Consider the following 24380-nt stretch of genomic DNA (forward strand, 5'->3'; position numbering starts at 1 on the left):
AAGCAATCCCTTCTTTATATATACCTTTACTCTAGGAATTAGGTATTTGGTGCTGTAGTGTTTTCTGTGGTCACACACATGAAGAGGATGGCATCTAGCTAAGTACCACTTTCATGTAGATAAATCAGTTTTAGCTCCAATGTCAGAGACACAAAGTGAAGGGCATAGAAAGTTCTGATCAGAAATAAAAGTGCCATGGGGTTAACTAACCTAGTATAAATAAAGACATTTGACTCTGCCTTCTTGGGTCTTTATTTTTGAGTTAAGTAACTTTCAGGAGTAGAGCGGATGGGATGTCAAACTTAATGAGAACATAACATAGAAAGTATTAAGATTAAAACAGTATTGGACCTGAAAGTGGGGATACTTGACCAGACCTCAGGCTCACATAGTTTATCACAGTGAGATTTTTGTAATAATTATTTTGAGCAGAAATCACAGAATGAAGTCAACTTGTGCAGAGAGCTGTCTTGTATCTGAAGAAAGGGACCTTCTATGCTTAGTTGGTTTAATAAATGTTATCCCACAAACTGCCCAATCAGAAGTGTTGCAAATGAATAATTAGGTTCAATTGTGTGCATTAGATTAATCTTTTGCAGAGGTGTTAAAATTTTACAGCTTTTAATTATCATAAAGAAATGCACCACCAAATATAGGTAATCCTGTAAATAGGAGTTCATCTGGCAAACATCATTGATGGTGCACTCTCTCAGTTATTCAAGTGTAAACCCAGAGCAGAGGCCTGAAGGGAATATCCAGTATGTAACACCAGCATCCCAGCTTAGCTTTCAGAAGAAGCCACACAGGAAATTCCCACGCATATTTAGGGCATTGCTATTTATTTGCACACTGTGCTTTGGTTTTAACTATTGATAACCGTGAGTTGTGCAGATGTCTGTCCTGCAGTTCTTTTCTTTTTTCCTTTTTCTTAAACCACGGAGACACATTTTCTGCTAAACCTATTCCTTTGTCCTGCTGATCAGCTCAGGGATTCCCCTGTTTTACCTGTACAGAATGTATCGATACAGGAGCTTCAGGCTCAGCTTGAGCAGGAGACAAGACTTCACCGAGAGGAGCAAGAAAAGTTTACTGAAAGGATCATCCAGGTAAATACAAAACCCACCTGCTGGGAGAGACGCATGACCATGACGTGTGACGTGGACCTTGTTTGTCAGGACTTGGGAATGTGTGTCCTGATGGCTGTGCCTGTTTGACCTCATCCCAGTAAATGAAGAATCTGGAATTTGAGGAAATGCAAACTCAAGCCTATTTTGCCACTGTGAATCTGGCTTCTCTGCTTTCTTCCCTCTGTGGAGGAAGTCATGGTAGAGACATGAAATACCGCATGAAGAATTATATCAGCTCCTTCAGCTCGCCATGAGCTGGGGAGAAGGGTGCTTTTGATCTCTAGGTGTGCAGTTTGGCACTGTGCCCTATTCTGACTCCTCCTAGCCCAAAGAAAATCGAATACTTCTCCAAAGTCAGAGGAGTCATTACACACACGTAACTGAGATACAGATCAGGACTTTCTTGTATTTCTTGTACCCTGTTCTTCCAACCTTCTTGTTAATATCTGGTGAATAAATCATATTTTTTACATGGGCTCCCCCTGCTCTTTTGAAGGCTGGAACAGATTAGTCAATTGTTTTGTGGTCTCTAGCTCCTAGAGTGAAAAAAATCTGTTGCTAACTTTTGCAGGCTGTTTGGCTCTTAACTGAAGTTTTCTTTTTAAATTTACTTCATAGACTAAACTCAGCAAAATTGTTGCATAGTGTAAAACATTCTTCCTTGTGCCAACTAATCTCTTTAGGCCCAAGTGGTATTTCTCTGTTTTTTCATAACTAGCTTTAATTTCCAGTTGATGTCCACTGGAGCAACCAGTTTGAAGGCAACCAGTTAATTGATTTCCTTCCTAGTTGCCTTGGCCATGAAAGCTTTTTGGAAGCTATGCCTGCCTCCTAAAGTTCTTTTTTTTTTTTTTTTTTTGCAATTGCTATCCTTTGAAAAAGCATAATACTCTATGAATTTGCTTCCACTAGAGTCTTTGCAAGAATTTGTGACCACAGAGACTTATATCCTAACAGCTTGTAAAAAACGATGAAAAATGCAGCAAAATCAAAGCTAGCTGTTTATGTTGACAGCCAGTAGAAACAGAAGAATAAAAATGTCTTCTGGATTCTTCATTTTTTTTTCCAGACTATGCCCGTCCAGTTAATAGTGTTTGTTTTTTATCACCTACGAGGATTTCTGGTGGAAATGAATCAGATCTTTGCTGTGTGTAACCATAACTTCATTTGGAGGAAGAACATGCATCAGCATCGAATCTATTTGTTTCTTCCTGTAAAAATTAAATTTAAAATTAGCTCCTTTTTTACTATTTAATTTTTAGGAATCTTTAATGACATCAAATTAATGTGTGCTAGCAGTGTACAGTCTCCAAGTGTTATTAGGAGTTGCATATATGTTTTTTGGGCCATTATAGCTAGTCTTGTTCCAGGCTACTTTTAAGCTTCATTTAAAACACAGTTAAGTCAGCAACTACTGTAAATAATTTTAATTTAATCAGGAACTTTTTAAGACATAGTAGCGTAGATGCTAAAAAATTGCATTATGCCGGAGCACATCGTTTAGATGGCAGGCAAGTCCACAGTAAACCATCTAGTATGGACTAGTAGCCTGTGTCAGAAGCATCTGAATATTGCCATGAAAATCAAACATATATTTCCTAGCAGTAATAATTGCTAGGGAGTCCTTGTTCCTGAAGTATTCTTTGTTCCTATGTGAACGTTGTTTGTTGCAAGGGTGTGTTCCAATGGTTTGAATTGTTGTGGTCATTAGTGTACTGGGGCTTTCATAGATTTCATCTATGGAACTGGTCAGGAAAGGGAGAGTCTGTTGTTCTGCAGAGTGGAAAATAGTGGAAACTGGCGTCTGTAAGCAGCGAGTCTGTACTCATTTTCCATATACCTTTTCTTCATTAATGTGAACCACAGCTTGATTGAAGTGGAAACACTATCTCATCCATGCAGAACATGAGATGTTGTACAACTAACTTGTGCAAGTGTTGTTGGGTGCAGGTCATGCCGTGGTTTGATTTTGAAATATTGATGGAGAAGTCACGTTTAAAGAATAATGTTTCAGGTGGCCTTGCATTGGAACAGGTGTAGTTATATGTGTCCTCTAAAGAAAGAGCTTTTCTTGATGTTTCTAGTACTGAAGCTGAGACATGTTGAACGCTGAGCTGCAACCTATTCCTGTCTCTTCAGTTCTGTGTGTGTCCAAGATACAGTAATATCAGAATGAGAAACTGTTTACTATAGTATCATTCAGCTGCCTTCAAGCATGAATTGTGAGAAGTGAGGAGCCAATAGTTGTACAAGAGATACTGGATATGATTCCTTCAGAAGTTTTGCTCTTCTAGAAGGAGAGGGACATGTAGCCACAGCAGAGGACCAGTCTGTGGCCGAGAGAGAAGAGGCAAACTAATATTTCAGGTTGTCTGAAGGGCAGCTGTGGTCCCACCTCCAATGAATGTCTGCAAATGCATTTAGTAGGTGTGGTATGTGCAGCAGTGTGGGGTGGTGGCTATGCTGGGAACCTACTACAGAGATACAGTCAAGAGAGGGAGGGAAATACAAGTGGTATAAACTGTTTAACCAGCATCAGAGCTATTGTGCATCTTTAAAGTAAATATCCAATTCCACAGCAGATTATTTGCATATGGTTGTCTAAGCAAAGTTTTATCATCTGTTATCCTCTAATTTCCTCAGCAGTCCTAACTGCCGAGGAACTTATTGAGCTAAACTCAATAGCTACTCATTACTGATAAAAATTAGAGATTTCAGTCTCACCCAATGAAGTACAAGTCCTGGAGACTGCCCTGGGACACCACTCCATTGACGTGGTATCTGTCATTCCATTAAAGCTGGAGGAGGAGCACATGCAGACCCTGCGGAGGAAAGACTTGGAAGTGCAGAGCTTGACTTTGCAGAACAAACTGGAAGAGAAGACCTGGAGTCAGGAGAAAAGTCTACTGCAGCAAGAACTCAGGCATTTCAAGCAGGACACCTTTCTCTTGTATGTCAAACTGAAGTGGCTGCTGAAACACTGGCGGCGAGGCAAGCGGATGGAGGAGGAAGGGGAGGACACATTAGAGGTAACTGTCCCACCTGAATAACCCAAATGAGTTACAACCAGTGGAGTACTGGGATGACCCTTCTTTAAGTGTAGACTTTAAATACGAGGTGGCATCAGCAACTTCATAATTGCACATAGATTGAAAGGGGATTCAAGTTAAACACAAAGCTTTTCTTAATCTGGCTTGTGCTAAAGTGTATGCTGCATGAGATGTTACAGATCACCCATCTTTAAATCAAAATCCTTAACTAGTACAAACATGTGGCCCTGAAACTCTCTCATAGTAAATGAAAATTCAATTGGATCTCAAAGATATGACTCCTGAATAATTTTTTGAAAGAAAAAAAGCATGTTAGCAAGCTGAGGGAGTCAAATCTGTTTAGATGGGTTGAGTGCTGTTGTTTCTCTCATCATGTGCACAGTGTGTTCCTTACAAAGCATTCAGCAATACAGATGGAGGGAAGCTCTGTTTTCATGTTGGCAGGAGAATTATGCAGCTTCTTGTGGGAACTTAGAATGAATCATTCTTATTTGTTCCTCTTCTTCATACACGTCTATCACTGTCAGCAGCAGTGCACCAGTCACCATCATGGTAATTTTCCAAATAGAGACTAAATCAAGATCAGGAATTTCAGAAGTACATAACAACCTGGAATCCCCAGGCTGACATACCTTAGCAGGGGTGTGATTGCCCACCAACATGCACTGTGAAGAAAGGTGCTGCTCAAATGTGTTGAGTTGCACACCCAGAATTACCATTTGATTTGGAAATCTTACCCGAAGAAAAAAAAGTATGTTAGAAGTGTTTGCCCATTCTGACATTTTGTACAAATTCTTGAGAACAATAGATCTGTTTTGCAGGTTCATACAATTCTGAAACCATTTGCTAAGCAACTAAGTAGTTTTACTCAGTATCTCTGATCCTTTTGTATCTACTGGTTTTCAGTGTTTGCTGCATTTGGCAGTACAGGTAACCTTTCAGGTCTGGTAGGAGTATGCTTAAGTTGAATACTCAATATTTTGTATTCTTAGGTAAGGGTAGATGAACATCTTTGCATTTGTCTGCTGTTAATATGAGTCAGAAACAAGAGATGAGTAGCTATTTAGAAATAATTTGCTTCTACTTTACTTCTGCAGTATTAATTTTTTTCTATGTAAACTAGCTCATCTAAATCAAAAAGAGCTTTCCTTTTTTGGCTGTTTGGATTTTTTGACTGGTAAATTTATAATCAGTCCAACTCCAGTCATTATTGGAGTTGTGTTTTGCTAAGACAGTACTACAGAAAATAAAGTGATAGGTTTGGATACCCCCTGATCTCCATATCTTCATCAGAAAATACACCAACGTCTTGTATAGTTTTTCATTAACGTGTGATGGATTATATCCGTCATGCTACATAAGACCCATCTTCTCAGCTGCATAGATCTCCTATTTAGCAGGCCTGCATAGTGTTTTGTTCACATATGCAATGTGTCATATATCACCCAAACATCATTTCTTTGATCATATCACCCAAAGATTAATTCTGTAGCTTATAGAGTTGAAGTCAATATATCCCACCATGGAGATGCACGGGAAGAGAGTCCCTTCCCTTAGTCCTTCAGTAGATTTATGTCCCCAAAGGTAAATGGCAAAAGAATGTTCACGTGTCCCCTCTCTTGCATTTTAGATTGAGCACCCTGAGGCCCTTCCAGACTTTGGCATTCAGTCTGAGCAGAAGGTGAATGATGCAGAACGAGAGGAGGAGGAAGAAGATGTTGTGTTTCCACTGACAGATTTCTCCCAGCGTCCCACCATGGAGAGCACTGATCGTGGACCACAGCTGCAGACTGCAGAATTACTGCAGCAGCAGAAGCAGGTAATACACCATTTATATATCTTGCCCTGGGAATGGATACTGTAGATTTTCCAAGGGAGTTCATTTTTCTGTGCTCCTGTGTTAAAGCACCTAAAATCATACTTGTAAAAATACTTCTAGCTACACAGCAATTACAGTGGATTTCATCCATTATATTGATATTTAAATTTAATCAAAAGCCACGTGGTTACTGTTCTGTTGACAGATGCTATCAGTGAAAAATCCTATTTCCTCTTGTGGCTGTTTGCCCAGAAACATCTATCAGTATGTGATGGTTTGCAGAATTTACATGCTCATCTTGTCTATTGTATTCTACTGTCAAGCTTTTAGCAAGAAGATGTGAGTTTATTTCCTTTAAATAATTTAAGAAACTAGCACATGCATTTAATGTTTCCCTTAGAGATGATGGGAAAACAATGTAAAAGTTCCTTCCTCTCATTGGGCTTGGTTTTAAAAGCTTGAAAGAAAATCACGCTAACTTTTCCCTGGCATCTCTTGTGCCCTGACTGTGTGTCAGAGCACTGCCATATATCCTAGCTTTTTCCTTTGTGCATTTAATATACTAGCAGTCCTACCAACAGTAATAGCAAATATTCAGAGAAAGACCTCTTATATTTTTTAAATGGAAACTGTTCATATGAAATCATTCTGTTACATGGAATTATTTGCAGTAATAAATAGAATGGAGTGAGAATTCTGTGTAAAACACAAATTCAGTGAAAAAAAGTCTTGAATCTTTATGCCTTGTGTCCCATCTCTATTTGGGCCCTTGACTTGGGAGCCTGCTCCACAGTGACAGGTCTCAGCCAAATATGTACTCTCCATGACCCCAGTACTTTGCTGGAGTTGCTGCAGGACCTGGGGTTTGTGTGTGTCTTTGCATTTCAGTGCTTAACCTTGAATTCCGCAGACTCTTATGATTATGTACAATCTGTTTGTTTATTTTCTGTGTGTTGTAGCAGGCAACAGTCTCTACTCTATAATAAGGTTAGGCTGGGAGATGCACAGGCTGTTTTGCAACCCACCTCTATAGTTTAAGATGTATCTTCAGTTAGAATTTTTGTTTGAATAAAAACAATAGAGACCTGTGGTCTTTATGCTGCTTCATATTCTATTTTAAATATATATACATTTTTGCTTTCCTTTTTCATTGTGCTAGCTGACAACTCCATTCTCTAGCTATTATTTTCTGTGAAGTGTGCTATGCTACCAAGTTAGTATTCATTTCATCAGTTTGGCATTTGGAAAGGTTCTATCTTGCTGGTCACACAGACCCCATCACTGTCTTCTTCTCAGGAAGCTCTTCTTTTGTAAAGGATGTAGAAGGCCATGGAAGAGGTGCTCTTGAAACATATCATTTATTTGCATTCCATCTGTAGACTGATCTAATCTAGAATTAGTAAAATAAGTATAAACCAAAATGCTGTCTCTTTACAAACTCTGTCGTGTACTTACTTTCCATATAGATCTCTTAAAATGACCAAGAATATTCAGATAAATTATGTCCTCTTTGAATTAATCAGTGCTTAGGCATTAATCTCAATTAAGGTAGCAGAAATGGGCAATAGATTGCTTATAATTCATTTTGATATACATTGTAGCAGTTCCAGCTAATCTTGCTTAAAGAAATGATCCATAGGAACAGACCACATCTTAGTACACCTCATCATAGTAAATAGTGCATGATATACAAATGAACTTGTGAAGGTAAAATATGTGTCTTGCTTTCCAACCAGGAAAAAGTGTTATTTCAACACTGCAAGAATGAGTGAGTTTGCTAAATATTTCTCATTTTAAGCACTATTTTTTGTTTTGCCTGCTCATGCCAGTACATCTTCTAACAAGCACTGCTGTGCTGAAAAACACCTAGAGTTTTGGGGATCTTCTGCAGGTTCCTTAAGCCCACAGCTGGAAATAAACCACTTACATTGGGAATTTGGAGTGAGTGGTGCAGCCGAAAGTCTCCAAGGTTTGCACCTGCTCAGGAGAACCCAAAGTTACTGGTTCTGTGTGACAAGGTCCAAGATGAAATACATCAGCACTTGTTTCACACCAGGAATGAAATTTTGAGATAGTCTACGAGTGGCTGGGATAACTAGGTCAGAAAAAAGAAAGGGCCTATGGTAACTTGAGGTTACCCACATTTATTTTTAACATTTAATTTTAATATTTAATGGTTTGTATTTTCAGCCAGCACTCTTGCTGCTGACTTTCTTACACTGACTGGAAAGTGGAATTGTTATGAGAAAAATTATAAGCCTAGAGGCCTTAATTTCAACAAGCAACCGTTAATTTTATATTATTATGATTTGAGATACTCAACTGGATGGAAAGTACACATCTGACTTGTCTGGGATTTTTATGTGGCCAGTGTGTGGAGGGATGAAGTCATGGCAAAGTGGAAAGGTGAGAAAAAAGATTAGCTGATGAGAGGCAGAGTAGATGGGGTCTCTGAGAAGGGTCGATTCATCTTTCTCTGCATGACGTTGTCCCTTGGCTGGTAGCTGGGGCACACAGCAGAAAGAGTCAGGCAAGGAACTAGTAAGGTTAAGAGCCAAGCTGGAAGTCTGGTCATGGGCAGGAGATAAACAGGTAAGTTGGGCTGGTGGCACAGCAGAGAAGGGCTTGCTGTTAAGTCAGTGCTCCTGTGTGTACAGCAAGAGATCAGGGAGAATAGCCTGTGGAAAAAGGATGAGCTTTGGTTCAGTTGAGTAGAAAGGACGAGATGCCTGTTGCATGGTGTAAGATCAGGGGAGTAAGAATAAAGAGTTTACACATCTGTTGTCCAGTGGAAAAAGCATTAAAAAACAATACAGTAGTGTTGTTGCTGGGAGGACTGTCAAGAAATTCCCCAATTAGACCTCTTTGTGATCATACAATGTTTGTTTTCAAAGCTTAGCTAAGAGAAAAGCCCAAAGGAATAGTCATTAAGCCCTAAATATACTACAATGAGTTGCACCAAGATCCAGCTTCCCTTTTGCCCAGATTTGTGATTGGACAGAGAAAATACACAGTTATCATTTGCTGTTTAGGCTCCTGACCTTGTGTTTTTAATTGACTGCTCTATTAAACTGCTTGTAATAACAGGCTGTGGCTAAATTCTTAAGTGAGATACTCAAGTGAAATTCTCAGAGAAAAAATAATTGTGATTAAAAGCATAACCAAGCTGCAAGCAATTGCTCTGGTCCAAAATTTTCTAGAGCTGGAGACTCCCATTTCTGTGATTAACTCAACTTAGTAAATACTCCAAAGTCCTGGAATTTAATTACGATTTGCTACACAAAGTTTTGGCTTGTTGTCAGCTGCAGAGCTGTGGATACAACAAGACTTTAAACTTTTGAGAAGCTTTTGTAATTCTCTTGTCTTAGATCAGTTGTGAATCAGTTGTGAATCAGTCAGATTTCTTCAAGCTTTAAATTTTGGAAACTGTTAAGGTACTGAAGAGCCATCTCCTTGCATGGGAGACTGTCCAGGGAATCACAGACATGCCAAATTTCTTCCGCTGTACCACATGCCTGAAAGGAAGGGAAAGATTATAACAATATTTGTTGTGTATTTACAGGACTTATTCTTATGCAGAAGCTGTTTGGCCATTTTACCAACAGAAATCTAAAGCATGTCTAGATGTTAATCTTGTATTTCAGAGCACATTCTCTTAAAAGTACTTTATCTATTCTCCAAAACCCCTCCAGTCTGGTAAAACAGAAAAAAATAATCTCACAGGCCTCTCCAACTTCAGACTGTAAATACAAAGTTGTGCAAAAGAGACTTCTCCACAGGAATAAAAAGTATGTGACCAAAATTGGATTTATATTGGCAAGGTACTTAAAATCCCAGCAAGCCTGGGAGCACCTGGTGTACTTGTCTCATAACAGTGACATTGATGTAATGCCTCTAGAAATAAGACATGCCCTCATCCCAGTAGGCTACAAACCTGCAATGAGGCTCGTTTGGTTCCTTTATGTACTAGCCCAGAACTCCTTTCTTTGCAAAGCAAATTTTATAGGACTCTAAAATTATCAAATGTGTGCAAAGGAATGAGAGATGTAGCTTACTTTAGTGTCGTTTGGGTTTATTTTTCTTCTGCCTCATTTCCTTCATAGAGCCTTTAGACTGTTTTGCCAGAGGAAGGTTTATGCAGCACACCAGAAAACTGAGAACATGGCTCTTGAATAAAAGTACTTCACAGATATTTGGGGTCGGGGTTTTCAAAGAGGATGAGACCAGATTTTGATGTGTTCAATACCCAGCAGCTCCTGTTGTGACACTAAGGGCAAATCTTCAAAGGAGTTCTTATTCTGATTATTACACAAGGGGCTTGAGATGTTTGGAGAATTTAGCTTTAATTAGGTATTAGAATGAAAATTCATGATGGAAACATAAAATCTCATTGCATATTGAATAGTAGGTGATCTTATATGCATGATGGATACTGCTGCTGTATAGTAGGAAGCTGCTAATTGGCATTAAATGTTAATGGAATTAATTCTGCTTCTGTGGGTGCGTTTCTTACAAAACCCTATGTTGTACACCATCACATTTCATTAGCCCAAACAGATTATACATCAGTCAGTGAGCACCTGCAGTTATTTCCCTGCATCTAGCATATTTTTGCTGATGTATCAAATAGCTTGGAAAAAGTAGACCACATTTTTTTATTTTTTAAAGAAAAAAGGCACGGTGGTATGTATGATTAGTAATTACAAAAAGTGGGTGAGGTGGGCTCAGTGATGCCAAAAATCTGATGAACATATGAAATCATCTTAGTTGCCTACATAAAATTTTGTAATTATTGTCATTGGAAAAAGCACAAGAAAATTATTAGATCTTTGCATACATCTGCTTACTTGACTTGTCTTCAAAGAAGTTCCACGTGTAGTTACTTTATGAAACACCAGATAAGAGGAATTGCAGGAAGCCCTTACTTGGGAAAACAAATAAAAAATAAAATCAATTAGACTATCATGCAAGAATCAAGACAGCTAATTTGAGTTAGGCCTTCCCAGGGAAGTTAATACATTTATGAGAATCATGTGATTAAATGCTGAATTTATTGTGTAAGCTTTCCCACTTTTCTGCTCATGCTGTGTCTGCTAATCAAATATAATTTTCTTAAAAGTATTTTCTATTCAAAATAACTTGTCAAATACATTCTCTGGCTACTCCTCTGGTCTTTGAGAGGCTCTTTGGGAATATTTGTTTTAAATTTTGGAGAAATAAATCATGTTACATGTTTCTGTTTTCTGATTCAATGACTGCAAAAAATGATGGGAAACCTCTTCTTTTACTCATCTAGAATGAAGATACAGAAGACATTTTTTGATATTTAACATAAAAATGGCAGGTTTTGCAAGTCTTCAGAGAATGTTCAGAAAGTAAATGCCAAAACTAAGAAAAGAAATTAGAGATTTGAATAAGTATACATGATGTCACCTCTGGGCTAGACTTCTAATTTAACTCCATTCTTGGCTTCTGGCTAGCACAAGAGCACAGACAACATTTTCAATATGACCATGAAACTCTCAACAAGACATGGATGGGGGTTTGTTCTTTGATCCCATCTACAAGAGGAAAAGTAACCTGCCTGGCATTTGTGCCTTTGGTACCAAGAAGGGTACTGCTGCAAAGCTAACCTGGGTGCAACTGCCTGGGGTGGAGCAGAAGTATGAAGTACAGACTAATGAAACAGAGATACTCAAAACCTCACTTCATTTCCCAAAAGATTTTATCTTATAATGCAAAAGCACTGAAAATTAATGCCTTTTCTTTATATGTGGTTTACAAATATTTGGGATTTGATACTGAGCAATGACCGCATGTATGAGACATTTAGCTATCCAAAAACCCTCAAGAATGACACTCTAGCTTTCATTTACAGTATTAAAAAATAAGTTATTACAGATGTCCTCAGTCTAGAAAGATGCTTAGTGCTTTTTTCAGGGTGACTTAAGTATCTTGACTTTCATGAAGCATCAGGACTAGGACTAACAAGAACTAGAATCACAGAATCGCAGAATCATAGAATAATTCAGGTTGGAAAAGACCCTTAAGATCATGGAGTCCAACCCTAAACCCAACACTGCACACCAAACCACATCCCAAAGTGTCACACCCACACATCTTTTAAACACCTCCAGGAATGGTGACTCAACCACTTCCCTGAACTGCTTGTAGACAGAGAAGGCGTTGCTATTCTTAGTTTTCTCATGGAAAATTAGCCCAGGCACTTTCTCTTCTATGCAGTGGACACACACTCATTTTTCCTCCTAAAAATGAAACTAGAGATTAAAGCCATCCAATGACAGCATTTTGTTTGCTTTGTTGTGGCAGGCAAGCGAAAATCGGAAGCTCCTGAATGCTCTGAAAGGTTTGCTGGATGACTTCCGCTCGGAGTTGCGGGATGAGGAGCGCGAGCGCCAGGGGCTCCAGCAGCAGTATGCCCTGCACAAGGCAGCCTGGGAGGTGGAAATGACCGAACTGAAGTGTCGCCTCGAACAGGTAACAACCCTTTGCCCCACACCTGTAAAGAATGCCTGAAGTGCCTAATGAATAAGGAAATCTGTGACAGACAGGAAAGGGACTATATTTTTGCATTTTACCCTGGTGCCTGAATGCTCCCTGCTCCCAAAGCCTGAGCAAACCTTTGCCTCTTGAGTTGCCTCTTGGATTTCCAGTTGTCCCAGTACAAGTGCCCATGTAGTAGGTACTGTGTAATGTCACTGAGGACAAAGGAACTGAATCTCTTGCTGTATTTTCTCAGAAGAGTCGGTTGGTAATGTGTCAGCTGTGGTAATGAGACATGCAGAGGCCTGTATCTATTGAAGAGAAAAATGTCTTGATGTTGGCATGCTAACAATTAGCTTGTCACTGTGCCTTGGCACATAACAGCTGCAATATGTAACACATAGGAAAGAAAAGAGTGATTTAATAATATTGAAGTGATAGGTCAATATATTAATATTAAACTAGCTATTCAAAGCTCCTGGTTAGAGATGGATGGTACCCCACTGAAGAGAGAACTCTAGTTACTTGCCATTGGGGTACTGTTAGAAGTGTTTCTATAAAACCTGGTACTAGGTGCTTCAGTGTCACGTACAGCAGTTCACAGAAGATGTACTGTTTCTGAAGCAGCATGAAAGCAAATCAGCAAAAAACCCACAAGAATTAATTTTCAAAGCTGATGACATAAAAGCTCTTATTTTCCACATTGAAGAGGGGAGGGGTGGGAGAATTAGTACATTCAGATCTTGAGAAAAATTGTAGAGCTTCTCAGTAGAAGGAAAAATATAATAAAAATATTCACTGTTAGGAGGGTGGTACATTTAGAAGGATTTACTGAACATTAGAGGCTCACTATGACGCACAGGGCTGAGATGTGAGTGCTGCTTTTCCTGCTCAGGTACTGTGGGCTGCTTTCCCGGAATGAAGGAAGAAGCTTTCATTTTTAGCAGTCTCCTCTCAACAGATTCAGATGCTCAGTTCTGCTGCTTCTCAATGCACACACATTTCCAAACAATGCATCACTTAAGAAAGGAAACAAAATCAGTTCCCATTTTCACTCCTTTCAAAATAGCTCGGTGATAGATTTACCTTAAGCTCGAGATGGCAACAAAGAACAAAACTTAGGGAAAGTCTGACCATGAACTGCTGATTTAGAGCTAGTGTGCTTTGCCTTTGTATGGGCAATAAACTTCTGGGCTGCTACTTTGGCTGGTGTTTGGCACCAGGACAGCTCAGGGAGGAGGAAGATTTGAACTCTTCTTTCTGGGGGTTTTACCAGGCTCTTTGCTACCTCTACTGCTCCACTAGTAATAATATATAACATATGGTAATTACTGAGCTATGGGTGTTGTTTTTTACTTTTTTCCAAGCAAATGAAAACAATGAAACTGGTCAATATTTCAGACATGAAACTGTCTTCCTTAGCCAATTCCCCACAATTTCTGTTTCACGGTAAAAGCAGGTCTCTAATGCAGTAGCAAAAAGATAGCACAGCTTTAACCAAATAATAGTCAAGTCTGTCAGGTTTGTGTGTGTAGGAGGACTTCTCATGATGCCATTTTGTTGTGTTGATTGGTGGTGATGAACCCACCTCCTGCCACAGGTTTCACATAGACCTGCCAACATTCTGACAAGCCTACAGAGGATCAAGGTGTGTCTAGTCTCCACTGTTGTCTTCACTGCTGCTGTTTTCCACCTCTTATATGAAGCAGTAGGTCAATTAATAAGAGCCTTTTCTTCAAGAGAGTCAACTCCCTGTTAATAGTCACTGGCAATGGTTTTGCATTTTGATGCCTCAACTCTCTGTATAGGAAAAAAAGGAAAGAAAACTCTTTTGATATAAAAGCACTGCATATCAGAGGTGACAGTGTACTGTTGCCTGCTGCTTTGGTGTTTTAGCACTGCAAAGATCACTAAAAATAAAATCTTGTATGTCAGAAATGCATGTACATCTTATTTGACAGAAGGATCCATAGACATTGTTTTTAAGATAAGAAATAATTAGATTTCTCCCAAAATATGGAATTGTGATAATGCTGAGGCAATAAAGAATCACAGTAATCCTCAGCCTCCAGCTGGACAAGTGAAAAATCCCCATATTCTGGGAATTGGAAGCTGAGAAAAGTTTGGAAGATTTGTCCAGCTTCAGGATGTCTGGAGGGAATATAAGCTGTGGTACACATGGAGAGGCATCTGGTCACCATTATCAGGTTTAAGAAAGTCACATCTAAACTTTCATGCTAAGGAACCATCAAATGACCTTTCCCCCATGATTTGAACTATTTTGTCAAAACAGGCAGAAGTACTCTCTACTTGCCAGAAGCGTGGTTCTTCTTTCCATAGACACCAGGAACTGCCTCCTGAGTATAAAGACACCACCTCTGACTGGAAAGGGTTTTAGGTCCCAAAATCACTGAACACCAGGAAATTACTCTGAAGGTGTATCACTGTATACTTGCCTTGGTTTTGAAATAATCTTTATACTTACAGACTTCTTAAATGGGACACAGTCCAGCACTCTGGTGTGGGTGAGCCTGTGGTCCAGCACAGGATGACTTGGTGTATTTTGGCAACTTGGGCATGGCCCTCCAAGAGCAGCCATACATTCTTGGGATATCACTGTTCTGTTCTTGCTTCCCACTGCATCTCTCAGTTTTCCTGCCTTTTGCAGCACCACCACTGGTTTTGTTCGCTGACTGAAAGGCTAAGAATTTGCCCAGTGGTAGTGAGGAACTCAGTGAGGTAAGGGGAGAGGGAGAATGAGTCTTGTTGAGGTCAAACATTTTGCTATTTTTTTGAGATTCAAAAAAACGGAAGGAATTTGCTTTATAGAATAATCATACACACTGTATTTATTGCAACCAAGCATTTGTTTGCCTTATAGGTTGCTTTTAGCATTTTCATGTTTCATACCAGCTAAAGAATTTATCGCAGGCACTGGTGTGTCTTCACTACTTAGCACGCTAGCCAGAGCTACTACTGCACGTGTGAGCATTCTTCAGGGGGTAGCAGAGTAGTAAGGTTGAGTCTGCACTCCAGGCTACTTGGATTTACCCCAGACGCTCCAGTAACCTCCCTTAAGAGCTCCTATTGCAAGATGAGAAGTCTGCAAGGGCATTAAAAGTCCTTGAAAGAAGACTTACATGTATCACAAAGAACAAGTCCTAAACAGCCCTCTGTCAGGCTTAGGTGTAAGGAAACTGTAGAGACTTTACTTCATTAGTCCCTTATTATTTTGGCTGATCTCAGCTCTGCAGTGACACTCCTGAAATTCATGATTATTCAGTGTCACAGTTACTTAGTAAACCCAGCAGGAACTTGCAAGAGCAACAGGGGGTGGGCCACACAGAACAGTAAAATTAAAACAAGCACGCAAAAGGGTGGGTGGCAACGTTGCTGACCCTGGCTCCAGCGCCAACTTTGGCTCCTGCAGCACCATGAAGTGGAGATGAGAACTTGTGAATAGGCAGAGGAAAGATGTAGCCAGGGGCAAGAGGCCCCTGGTATTGACTTCAAGATAGTGGTGAGTTTGGAAACTAGCAGTGATACTTTTACATATTGCTGAACTAACATGTGAGCAGTGTGTAGAAAGGCAGCAAAGCTTTCTAGCTTCCTGAGGAGCTGCAATTCCCAGGATGGTGTCTCCCATCATGGATCTTCAGCACAGAGCTGCCTCTCCTGGAATGTTCTGTGGTTTTGCCCCCCAGCACCTCCGGTCTGCCATCAAGCCAAGAAGTTGTGTGCAGGACAGCCTGTCACACACTGCTGTGGGTGCCACAGATTTGCACTGAAGAAACAGGAAAGTGTGAGAAAAGTAGTGTCATGTTGATTTTGTTAAAATAGGGTGCTGCTCCTTTAGAATTAATTTTTTTTTTTGGTCGGTTATTTGAAAACAACTGGGCTTTGGATATTAGTGGTAGAGGATGCAGCTGTTTTAAGATTTCCCTATCATTGCAAGTGGCTATAACAGGATGTTCTCTGCAGCTCAACACAATTTTAAATGACTCAAGCAATGACCTCTTGGTCATTTATTTGGGGAGGCTGTTCCAGAGACTAGTAAGTATCACTCCTGAATCCAATCTGAACTTCCCTTTGCTCAGAAAGTTTGAGCTTAATTTTCACATAAGGCAAGGTGAAGGTGCTAAAGGAATATGTTTCCCAGCAAACCTGCTGCCTCACCTTTTTGAGGACAACTTTAACTCCAGAGGCGGAAATGAATTTTCGCTTCTTTTCACTCCAGTTCACTTGCAGAGCCAGGGGATGGAGATGCATCCCATTCTGAGTCACTCACATATCTACTGAGTTGTCAACAAGAGGTCTGGCTCCAGAGATAAATTCTTCACTTACTTGAACTTACACAAAACCATTGAGCACTTTTTCCCCCCTGAACAACAGTCCAGCACTGGCCCAGGTTGACCTGAGAGGTTGTGCAATCTCTGTCCTTGGAGGTTTGTCAGGATCCAACTGAACAAAGTCCTGCACAACCTGGTCTGACCTCAGAACTTACCCTGCTGAAAGCAGGGGGTTGGACTAGAGACCTTCTGACACCCAATCGAGCCTATGTTTTCCTATGGATCTATTACCTTTGGCCAGTTCTTCTGTTCTGATTGAACTGACCCTTGAGCATGAAGTTGAAGAAGGGAGGGAAAGGTGGCATCAGGTGGCCCTTGAAATCAGTTCAGGCACCATAACCTGCAGAGATGGGGGGATGATCTTCGTACATCTCCTGCTGCTGCTAACACCCTCTTTTGTTGGAAGGTGGGAGGAGCTGTACAATAAGACCATTGCTGAGGGTTGTTCTGGGAAAAGTCTCTTCAGTGGTACCCATTTTCCCATCAGAAAGACCACAAATGATGCCTTAATAATATGAACTCTTAGAGCTTGGGAAATTATTCCCTGTAGTTTTCACTGTCTTGGTTTTAAAACTTTTCTCGCATTGAACATATCTGATCGTTTACTAAGATCATAAGATCCTAGAATTGACATAATTCTGCCATTTCCTTTGTGGAGTTAGGTCTTTAACTCAAATCCATTGTCAAACACAGGCTATGACCATCAGAAAGTTTAACATCCTACTAACATTTGACTTTAATACCAGCTGGAAGGGAAGAGCGAGAACACCTCTGGAGAAAAAGGCCTTGCTTCTGATGCAAAGGGAGCTTTTAAAAGGGAAAGAGAGGAGCACAAAAAGCTTTTGGCTGACAGTCACAGTGTGGTGATGGACCTTCGCTGGCAAATCCAGCACAGTGAGAAGAACTGGAATCGGGAAAAGGTGGAGCTCTTGGACAGGCTTGATAGAGACCGGCGAGAATGGGAGCGTCAAAAGAAGGAGCTGCTCAGGCGGATAGAGCAGGTAAGGAGTCATCTTTGGTGAGCAGTGGCTGTTTGAAAGCATGAGACATTGCACCATTATTGCACTCAGGCCAAGGTCAAGAGGCTGCATTAAGAAGCAGCACAGGAACAGTTAGAGTTCCTTGGCTACATCAGTGTTTCTCATGCTACAAAGCTATTTACATACACAAGGGAGTAAAAGGAAAATGCTCATAATCCCTATAAAAGACCACTTATGAGAAATCAACTCCAGGTTAAAGGCCATTTCCTGCCTCATTTCAATTAATCTGAACAGTCATGGTCACATTCTGCTTGAAAGCTTTTGTGCATCTCTTTGTGCTAAAACACTCAACCTGCATGCAGGGTTGTTCAAGATTTGGTATACAGCTTCCTGCCAAAGAGCCTGTTCATCTGTGAGTAAGCCACCAAAGATGCAGCTGCTGCAACTATTCAGTCTCAACAGAATTTTTTTTCTCTAACAGAGGAACACAGGAATTAACATGAAGAGCCCTAACTGATAGCACAGTTACCAATACTAAATATTCAGAAGAGTATTGGTCACATGAATTTTTTGTGCACTCTGCTGTCATTTGCAAATCTGAGAAGTGCATAACTATCCCCTTGTTTTTCATGCTTATCCATACTTTCATCTACTTAGTAGTAGAGACAAATTATACTTAATTTATTACCTATCTGAAAGCCACACAAAAAATGAAGAGTTTAATGAGGGAGAGTTAATACACAGTTTTTGACTAAACATTGTTCATCTCTGAGTCACACATTCCAGGAAAAGTAATAAAAACAACTGAAATTGTGGGTCCTCAATTAACTGAATACTTCCTGTCCTTAGGACATCAGAAATGGAACTGCACCAGATGCCTGCATGCGGTCTAGGGAGCATTACACTTGAGGGAAGCACTACACTTCAGAGTAGCTTCACAGGTTAAATTGATGAAAGCCCTGTGTAGCTTCATAATCAGTTTTTGAGAAGGGTTCATTGTCTGTGTCTTATGTTCCCATGCTGGGTCTGCAAAAAGAAGTTAAAGAAAAGACACCAGGCCGCAAATATTGTGTGTGCAAGACTAAACCTTGTTTTTGAGCTATGGCTATAGATTCTTCTTGCACAATGGGAATTAAGTAACCCTCAGAAAATTTTCCAGTATACTAGGGATGTAGACAGAAACTTTTCTTTGGACAGTCACTGGTACCTCTTTGGTTTATGTTCCCATCCTTATAAATTGTATTTTTTCAATATTATCTCTTTGGTGCATCCTCAGTAGTCTGAGGGACTTAACCTGGTTAAAGACTCACAGAGAAATCCCTGTTAATGTTACCTAGCCTTTAATTCTCTTAAAACCTGACATAACCTCTCAGTGTCATCTTGGGATAGCCTACAAAATAGCTCTTAACTAGTCCTGGAACTGATCTCTTTGTTACTATTCTGAAATCTCTAGACTTTAACTATATATTTACTGTGCAACTGAGTTGTACACAGAATTAGCAATGAATAAGGGAAATAAGAAATATTATATCAAGCTAATTTCAGAGGACTAGATGATCAGAAATAACATTTGAAATCTTGGCTACCCGCCTACAAAACTTCATAACTGCATCTTTGCTTATAATCAAACATTTCCCTCTGTGACAGGAAGCTTCCAAATATTTGCAGACGTTTAGTTGAATATCCTCTCAGATTGCAGTCATGCCCTGCTTTATATGGAAACAATTAGTATATCTTTGAAGTCCTTCTCCCCAGGGGTTTTCTGTGTGTATTCCATATATGGCAATATGTAGAGGATAAGGAGACTACACCAGTGTGTATGTTTGAAAAACAGAGTCTAAGAGATAGCAGAAGCGTGCTTGTCAAATTTCATACTACTGCTCTATGCCTGTCCGCTTTCACACAGCTCCTGAATAATACATGTATGATAAGGGGGAAGCTCACTCCAATGTATAAAACATATAAAATACTTTACTCTGAATTGTTATGGGAATACTGCTCACATATAAAAAACATGATGACCTACTTTTTTCAGAGCTCACAGTTGTTGTTTTTTCCTTTTAAGTACTCTGTCACTTTGTTTTCCCTTAGAGAATCTCTCTCCCCTGTGCTCCTAAAGTTAATTGCACACAGAGTACATTGACAAATACTTAAACCCACAAGATTACCTGCATGAAAAGTGTGTTTAAATATATACACACATGGGGACTCAAAATCATTAGTCTCTCTTGAAAAGTTAGGGCGGTATTTCTCACTTTAATTCTTCTGTCAGCTGTCTATTATTCAGAGAGTAAGCCAGCATCCATACTGTTTTCTCACAAAGGTTTCTAGATCATTATTCTTACAGGATCTCTGAAAATCTGAAGGGCTCGCAATCAGAGCTATCTATAGAGAAAGCATGTAATTACCATTTCTCCTTGCTTTGGATCTTGCCTGTATACTGGAGAATGGACTCCAGGATCTCTTGAGATATACCTTCCAGACCCTGCCTTTATGGGACACCCTAATTTAGTTCCTTTTAATAAAACTATTTGAGATTTTATATATCATGAGCAAAACACTGAAGATGCATTCATGTTTTTGTAGACCTGAGTTAATAAAAAATCTCACTGTTTTTAGCTCAAGTACAAATTTGATTGTTTGGGACCTCAAATGGTTTGATGTAAATTAGGCAGCATAATGTCTGTTTATTTTTCCAAACCTGTGTAACAAGATTAGTATGTTTTGTAGGTTATCGATCTCCAGGGTTCTAGAGAATGACTTGTATTTTTAGGTTATTGTCATTAATCTTAGCATGCTGTTCTAGCAAAACATCAGAGTTCTTATCAGATTCCTGCTGTCATTCATCATGATTGAAAATATCACTTATTTTAGCCATCCTGTTGTATTTACAATTAAAAGCAAAATTGAACATCTAATTTAGAAAAATCAGAAGTTGATAATCTAATTTTAATATTGGCAGTTTCACTGTTGGATCATCCTCTCTTCACCGAGCTTTTGCAAAGTGTAGAGTTAATAGCCTTGATGGTCCTTCTACAAATATTCATTTTCTTCGAAGATGTTTTGCATGCACAATTAATCCCTTTGACAATGCTGTTCTGTACAAATAGTCAACTCTCTAGCCATGCATTAAGGTTAGACCATTTATAAAACAAAATTTTTGGTTTTTGTTAAGCATAATATCCACCTGTGGAAACGAATGATGTACATAAAAGACCAACCTTTGTACTGCTGACCAGGAAAAAAAGTGTTTGTTTTGATGAGACTCCAAATCACTCACCCTTCCTTGAGCCTCTACTTGTATTGCTATCAGGATTGCTTTTAAATAACAGTCTGTGTTGATTTGTTTCCTTTAAAATCAAATTGCAGACAGATGCATTATTTTGTGTATATATACAAACAGTGTGTATATATGTATACATATACATGTAAACAACCAAAACTATACATACACACATCTAGTCACTCAAAATCCCATGAGTAATAGCATCAAAGTTCTAGAGGCATCTCCCTTTGTGGAAGGACCAGTAAAGCAAGGCCTGTGTCCCTCAGAGGTGCACTCCTAGAGCCAGGCAGCGATCTCCAGGTGCCTCCCCAGGGTGTGGGTGCCTTGTTCCTGGGGAAGGATGAGTTCTCCCGAATGCCATACACTACAGAAGTAATTGCTGCTCCTTTTAACTTGCCTTGTCTCCAGCTTCAGAAAGAAGCGAGCCCACGAAGAGGAGGTGGTTTGCTGTGTGAGCAGAACGAGAGTAGCCGTCGTCCGTTTACAACCCAGGGGAACCTTCACGTGCCTCGTCCAATGGGATCCAGATCCTACTCCGATTCAGACACCATTCAGTTTGACGATCGGTCGCTGTCGAAGCTGAAGGAGAGTGATCGGTGCAGCGGCACAGAAAACCTCTTTCTGGAATCTCTGTCTCTTGATTCCCCCGACGAATCTGATGAGCATCGGCCTCGGCAGCTGGAGCGGGAGAGATTCTTGACTGGACTAACGGAAGTATGCACTCATCTACATTTTATCATGCTGGCGTGTTATCTCTCCTGTCAAAATTGGTACAGCATCCCTGCTGTAGGAAATGAGATATTGTGTCACAGGCACTGCTTACAGTTACCCAGTAGTGGATTTAGTGGGAACAAGTTTTCATTCCTTGTTATGAGCCAATTACACCAATGTCAATCACATAAGAAAGTGGGAGCCAGCCTAAAGGTCCCAAGATTACTTCATCATCATATTATGTATGATAACTATATTTGACACAACATTAAATCACTTCCAGTTGTAAGTAGGTATGTATTTATGAAGAAACACAGGCTTTTATTTTGTTAGTAAAGCAGTAAGTGCTGTAGAGAGGCACTTTCTGGTTGTTCTTCTGTGGTTGCCTTTTAACCAGATTAGCATAAGTAAGTGAGATGAGATGTTAAAAAAATAAAGTTATTCATCAGAAGAATATCTACCCTGAAATCATACCGGAAAGCTATAAACATGTATAACACAGCACTAAAAGATGCCATTGGTACATAGTGAATGTAGTCTGTGTCCTGCAAAAATCTGCACCACAGGAGGCTTATTTTCACCACTTCCAGGTTCTCTGTTTATATTGCTGCTGAATGAAACCCAGGTTTCCCATTCCCATATGCTGTACAAAGCAAAGGATTGCAAAATCAAGTTTTTTGAGAGGAAGCAAAGCAAAAAATACTGAGAGGCAAGAAATGTGACTGCCCTTCTTACATTTTAAGTAGCTGTAGGTACCTATGTATTCCAAATTTTCTTCCCTCAGTGCCATAAATGTATGGCTGGCAGTGTGGGATCCCATATTTATTTCTTAGCTTTTATTTCATGCATGTCCAAGTGCTCAGTGAAGAATGTCAGTACTAGTGTCAGGGAACTAAGTTTTGTGTTTAATTTTCGTTGCTGTTTCCTTTCTTTCAGATTAAGTCTGATATTTAGACAAGGGAGCTCTCTCTTCCCTTTTCTGTTTTTCAGACATTACTGTCATTAACAAAAATGTGGGCAGCAAAATTTGGTCTTTAGTGATATTTGCATAACTTCTTTCCTTCAAGGTATGTTTTAGGGGAACCTGGGCAAAGTAATTTTCCCTCAGAGGGTTTGTTCAAGTGAGACTGATGGGAGTTTAATGAATAGCTTAACTGAGGATGCACAGAGACAACTGCAGCCTGCTGACTCTACCTCTCCACTATATTTTCTCTTTGGTACTAACTGCAGAAGTCAATCCAGCCTTCACCCTGATCATGCATTCACTTAGATCAGATTTACTCTGCAGTAATTCCACTGAAGACACCAATGTTATTCCAGACTTATACCGCAGTGAATGCAAGGAGGATCAGTTTACTACTGTTTTTTTTCCTGACTCTGGATAAATACCAGAAGGTATTTGCTGAGTTAAGCAGTGCTGTTTCTGAATAGTCCCAATTTGAAATGCACTTCTGTGCTGGTAATGTTCTAGCTTTCATGAGATCAAATAAAAGTAAAAGGTATTAATACTCTTTTTATCCTGATCGTATTTTGTAATACCTATAGTTTATTAGAAATATAAGCAAACAGTTAAACTCACTGTAAAGCAATTGCTTCAGAAGCATCTATTTAAAACCTCAACTCATTATGGGAATTGTCACAGAGAAATAACTGCCATAAAAACATCTTAATGCCATTAGCAAGCTGCAGGTATTCCACCGTGAAAGAAGCAACAGTCTTCCTAAGCATTTGATTTGATGAGTTGAATGAGTATCGACTGGTGCCACTTGTTGATTCCTAGAGAAACATATAATGAAATATTATGTCAAAGCACCTCGGTTTATCTCTTACTGCAGCACAGCTAGGTCTCTGATACAATATAGATTACCTCCACAGAACACTTTCACTCACAAATATATGGTCCAAAACACTACATCGTGGAAAAAAGCCATTTGGAGGCTACCTCCATTTATGATTGCATGGGCATATAAAAGTTCAAGGGTGTTGTAGATTTGCCACACGGGCTTTACCTGTGCAATGTGTTATCCCAATGGGATTGCCCGTTCTACTGCCTATGTATAAAGTGAAGAATATTTTCACTGGCAATTTGAGATTATTTATGAGAGGGAAAATCAGATACTTTTTAGAGACAAACATAACTGGTGCAACTAATGGGAAGCAAATAAGTTAATGGTTCAGAAATAACTTATTCTATTTTGTTTCTGCTTTTAATCAGGAGGAAGAAACACACAAAGGAAATCTTCAAAGGTGAGTAAAACTTGCAGGGAAAAACCCAGCAAATATTCAGGTGCTGGAACTATAGCTCTCTGCACCCAAATCACAGACCTGAGGCATAGCTGTGCCGCCTCCTAAGCGGCCTGCTAGCCAGATTAATGGGTTTACCCACGGATTAATTTATCTCAATATGCTTCTGTTCTACTCTGAATAACTTGGGCCATATTTAGCTGTAGTGCACAAAGATCACACTGTAGGAAAGAACATGAAGCTGCAGCTTACAGGGAAGGCTACGCCTGCCTTAGTGAGTAGTGCAAAACCGTAGATACTGAAACCCAAC

At 39.7% G+C, this 24380-nt stretch overlaps 1 protein-coding gene across 2 annotated transcripts in view; it reads left to right on the forward strand.

Moving 5' to 3' along the window:
• Positions 1–24380, forward strand: part of MTCL1 (microtubule crosslinking factor 1) — a 50275-nt gene that overhangs the window by 15308 nt on the left and 10587 nt on the right. For both annotated transcript variants that reach the window (XM_032707472.1, XM_032707553.1), the window contains exons 4-10: positions 1014–1106; positions 3926–4156; positions 5808–5996; positions 12327–12494; positions 17596–17850; positions 21524–21829; positions 24042–24073. In XM_032707472.1, the coding sequence (XP_032563363.1) occupies positions 1014–1106; positions 3926–4156; positions 5808–5996; positions 12327–12494; positions 17596–17850; positions 21524–21829; positions 24042–24073 (1274 nt within the window). The remainder of the gene's footprint in view (positions 1–1013; positions 1107–3925; positions 4157–5807; positions 5997–12326; positions 12495–17595; positions 17851–21523; positions 21830–24041; positions 24074–24380) is intronic.

This window comes from Chiroxiphia lanceolata, chromosome 1 (assembly GCF_009829145.1).
Source record: "Chiroxiphia lanceolata isolate bChiLan1 chromosome 1, bChiLan1.pri, whole genome shotgun sequence".
In the NCBI taxonomy this organism is placed as follows: Eukaryota; Metazoa; Chordata; class Aves; order Passeriformes; family Pipridae; genus Chiroxiphia; species Chiroxiphia lanceolata.